This window comes from Octodon degus, unplaced genomic scaffold (assembly GCF_000260255.1).
Source record: "Octodon degus isolate 3935 unplaced genomic scaffold, OctDeg1.0 scaffold00065, whole genome shotgun sequence".
Lineage (NCBI taxonomy): Eukaryota > Metazoa > Chordata > Mammalia > Rodentia > Octodontidae > Octodon > Octodon degus.
This window is the reverse complement of record NW_004524641.1, coordinates 5,849,101-5,853,310: the sequence shown is the minus strand read 5'-3', so window position 1 is coordinate 5,853,310 and position 4,210 is coordinate 5,849,101. Positions and strand designations below refer to the sequence as shown.

At 36.4% G+C, this 4,210-nt stretch overlaps 1 protein-coding gene across 5 annotated transcripts in view; it reads right to left on the bottom strand.

Annotated features, from left to right (window-relative positions):
• Gpr155 (G protein-coupled receptor 155) overlaps positions 1-4,210 on the bottom strand; it is a 48,032-nt gene that overhangs the window by 29,139 nt on the left and 14,683 nt on the right. For all 5 annotated transcript variants that reach the window (XM_023719202.1, XM_023719198.1, XM_023719199.1 and 2 more), the window contains 2 exons: positions 2,586-2,751; positions 1,195-1,350 (listed from right to left, as the gene is read on the bottom strand). In XM_023719202.1, the coding sequence (XP_023574970.1) occupies positions 1,195-1,350; positions 2,586-2,751 (322 nt within the window). The remainder of the gene's footprint in view (positions 1-1,194; positions 1,351-2,585; positions 2,752-4,210) is intronic.

The window sequence follows — 4,210 nt, the reverse complement described above, 5'->3', positions numbered from 1 at the left end:
TGGGGCCTGAGACTGCATTTTGTTTCTTCTCTTTGTCATTTTGTATACCACTGTCTTCTGACCTTTGGTGTAGAATTTAGATAGAGTTATTACCTTAGCACCAGGTCTGGATCTATGAAGTTCAGATTCCTCCAGGTGTGTTGCTTGGATCTGGCTGGGGTCTGGCTGCTGTGCTCCACTTTTTTCTGCTGCAGCCATTGAAGTTGAACCCTTTGTGTCACTCTGGCAAGATGTTCTGCTCCTGAATCAGCTGGGTTGGTCTTGCCTCTAACCTCTTTGAGGGAGTTCTGCTGAAGGGTTCCACGCTGGGCCTGCGCTCTGGGTCTATTCAGGATCTGGTGGCCCTGGGCGATCTCACTCACTCACCAGGCCTGCACTCTGGGTTTAATCAGGATCCGCTGGCCTGGGTCGTCTCACTCATATGTGGGGCCTATGCTCTGGGTCTATTCAGGATCTGGCAGCCCCAGGTCATCTCATCTCACACACCGGGCCTGCGCTCTGGGTCTAATCAGGATCCCGCAACTAAATTTTCTTTCTGTAATGCATTTATTTGCAATTCCCCATCCCTTTTCCTTTAATAGTGAACATTATATTTTTAAGATCTGAAACAATACTTGAATACAATAGACAACTTCATCTATAAAATATGCTAGTTATCAAATGCTTAATTATTTACATTGAGCCAGATATATCCAATTTGAGAAGTAGCCTGAAGTTTCATTAACATTAAATGGGTGGTTGAATTTGATTCCAAAGATCTCTTCTGAACTTATGATTCTGTAATGGTTAGTATTTTTATGGTGATTTATCATTCACAAGATGATTTTCACATTTCTTATAGCATTCAATCCTTAAAATAATTATATGGGAATAGGTGAAATTTTTATCTTTATAAATGAGAGAACTGAAGCTTAGAGAAGTGGACTCCACAGGCACACAACTAATATGTGATAAGCTCAGGAATCAAATCCTGTTCTGACAAAATCTCATTCATGCCTTTCTATTTTACAACTGGAACTCCCAATCAGAGAGACAACATCAGTCCATCAGAATGTTGATGTTATATTTTAATACCAATAGAGGAAGGCTTTTTTGTTTTGTTTTCATAAGAAACTAGATTTTCAATACTTTACTATTATCAAGCTATTCTCAAACTCATACTGGGGTTTTCATCCAACACTGAAACATACTTACCAAGGAGACCAGGCTTATAATACTTATATCAAAACTAACATTCTGGATGGCATATGCCAATGGCTTAGGGTCCATACTGGGAAAGGTCAGTAACCAGGCAGAAACATACATGATTGGAGCAGATACAAATGTACTTATTACCATCCCTGAAGTTATCTGCAAAAAGAAGTCCAATTGAGAAGTCACAATCGTACTGAAACAATTAAACATTAAATACAACACATTAAGACATTCTAAAATAAAAAAATGAGTCAGCAAAAACACTCTAAAATCCAGCATATAGTTTAATATTTTACTCTTTTCTGAGAGTCCTTCAAAGAAACCAGAGGTAATTGCCCTGTCTCTTTTTCTAATCTATGCTCAACCGATATTTACATATGACAAATGTTAAATCCCCACCATTATTATTATTATTATTATTATTATTTTTGCGGTACTGGTGATTGAACTCAGGACCCTATGTTTGTCAGGCAGGCACTTATTCTACTGAGCTATCTTCCCGGCCCAACCCACTATTGATTATGTTGTAGGTTCTAGAAAGTAATTTCTAGACAGTGTCTTTGGCTGACCCAATTAAACTTATGAACAGTTTCCTTCCATATTGTTTCATAAAATTTAGGGGAAAAAATAAAAAGAAAAATTATCAAACATTGTAAAGATTAAACAATGGAACTGATCTTCATTAAATAATTTAATTTCTACATACAATATCTATATTTACTTTTTTTAATGATAGAGATAGCATAAACAATACACTTACACACTGTTAATGATTTGGTGATAATTGATTTCTGCTATTTGTTGCTATTGCTAATATGGTATTTTAAGGGCCGGCCAAATAGTTCAGCAGATTAAAGCACCTGCAAGCAGGAGCAGGGGCCGGGGTTTTGATCCCCGGGCCTGCTGTGCCGGCCCCGCTCCCATGGTGCACTGAGACAGCAATTGAGATTGGGCGTGGTGGCGTGCGCCTATAATCCTAGCTTTTGGAAGGCTGTAAACAGGCGGATCACTACGAGTCCAATCTAGTAGTGAGACCCTGGACACCCTGTAGACCCTTCCCTAAAAATAAGTAAATAAATAAAAATAAATCAACGAGAGTATTTTTCTCTCAAAATTTGAAAAGTCACACACCTGTAAATAATTTCTAGACTTAATTACAGGTACAAAAACAAAATATTTAAAACTTTAAAAAACTCATATAAAAGCACCAAAGAATAAAGATCCCAGATTAAATAACTATCATTACATGTTACATAACACCTCCTTATTTACAACAAAGTTGCTTAAAGTATCAAATTCTCATAGAAAGAATGCTGCTCTCTATGTTTAAAATTTTCATTGTCCTATTTTACCACAGCAACAATCAAATTTGGAAAGTAGTATATACGTACAATCTCTACTTCCATGTTGAACTGTGTTGCAAAGATAGCCACGCCTGGTGCTACAGGAAAGACGCCATACAAAAATGCATAGTTTGATAAACTTGTATGGTTCACCACACTGTCACCTTTGTCTAAGAGTTCCACCATTTCTCTGCACAGAAGTGGCAGCACCAGGCTGAAGAAAGAAGAAATACATTATTTAAAAACAGGCTTGTCATATTCTCCTTTAATATGTGGAATTTAAAAAGATGACATGAAAGAAGAAAGACTACTATTAGACAAGAGGAAGGGAATAAAAGGGAGGGGAAGAAGGATAGAAAGGAGGTTAACAGGATGGATGGGATCAAAATATATGTATTGAAGCCAAATATTTTATAAAGTTAATAAAAAAGACATATTGTGTATAAAAGAACATAAATATTATATATCAGTATTATAATAGTAAAGTTTTTCTTCTGTATTATTATATAATGTTTTATAATAAACAAGGAAAAAACATGCTTATCCCTAAACAATACATTGCTCTAGTGAACTCAGCATTGTTATTTTCTGTTCTTGCCCAGAAGCTGTATGTATTTGTATGCATTGTGGACATTTTTATTGAAACATCTAAGAGTTTAGCTTGTGGTCATTTCAAGTATAACAATATTCTGGAAATATGTGAAACATCAGGGACCATGAGGAGGATGTAATTTTGTTGCTCTTGTTGTTCTATAAATTATTTTTCTTGCAAAAAACTGAGGCAAGCACAGTGGTACATGCCAACGTTTCCAGCACTCTAGGAGGCTGAAACAGGAGGATTTCACATTCAAGCCCACATGGGCAACTCTGTGTCTCTAAGAAATCCTGCCTCAAAATAAAAAAGCAGGGGGCCAGGGAGATAGCTCAGTAGAATAAGCGCCTGCCTGGCAAGCACAGGGTCCTGAATTCAATTCCCAGTACTGAAAAAAAAATTAATGAATGAATTAAAAAGCAGGGTTGGTGAAGTATCTCAGTGCATTGGCCAAATACTGCTGTTAAAAAAAAAACAAGGATAAAAGTTGTAATTATATTGCCTTCTTGCTTCCCCTATTAGTTCACTGAAATGTTAAAATAAAAAAAAATTGACAATATAAGAACTTTTTAAAAAAACTATCAAATACCTTATAATTTTTATTTTGATTCAGTTAATAACAATGTGGCTCAATAAAATTCCAGCAGAAAAAACAGTTCTTATAGTTGGTTCTTTTTCTTTGTAAGTAAAAAAGGTTTAGTCCTGGGAAATGGAACAACAAAAGTGGAACAGAAAATTAGTGAAGCCTAGATCTGGTTAAGAGCCAATGACTGGACAGATTGCTCCAGATTCTATAGATAGAGTATGACACCAGGAGCTAAGCAAATACAGCTCTACTTTACAGATATCCAAACAGCACTGATACATGGTCACAGCAGCACCTATAGATGCTCTGGTATGGAGTCAAGAACAACTCTATATGCACATTCTTCATTAAAAAAAGAACTAAATGGCAAGGCATGGTGGCACACACCTGCAATCTCAGCATTAAGGAGGCTGAGGCAGGAGGATTACTAGTTTTCGAAGCCAGCCTGGACTACATAGTAGGACTTTGTTTCAAAGATCAAAAAAAAAAAAAAAA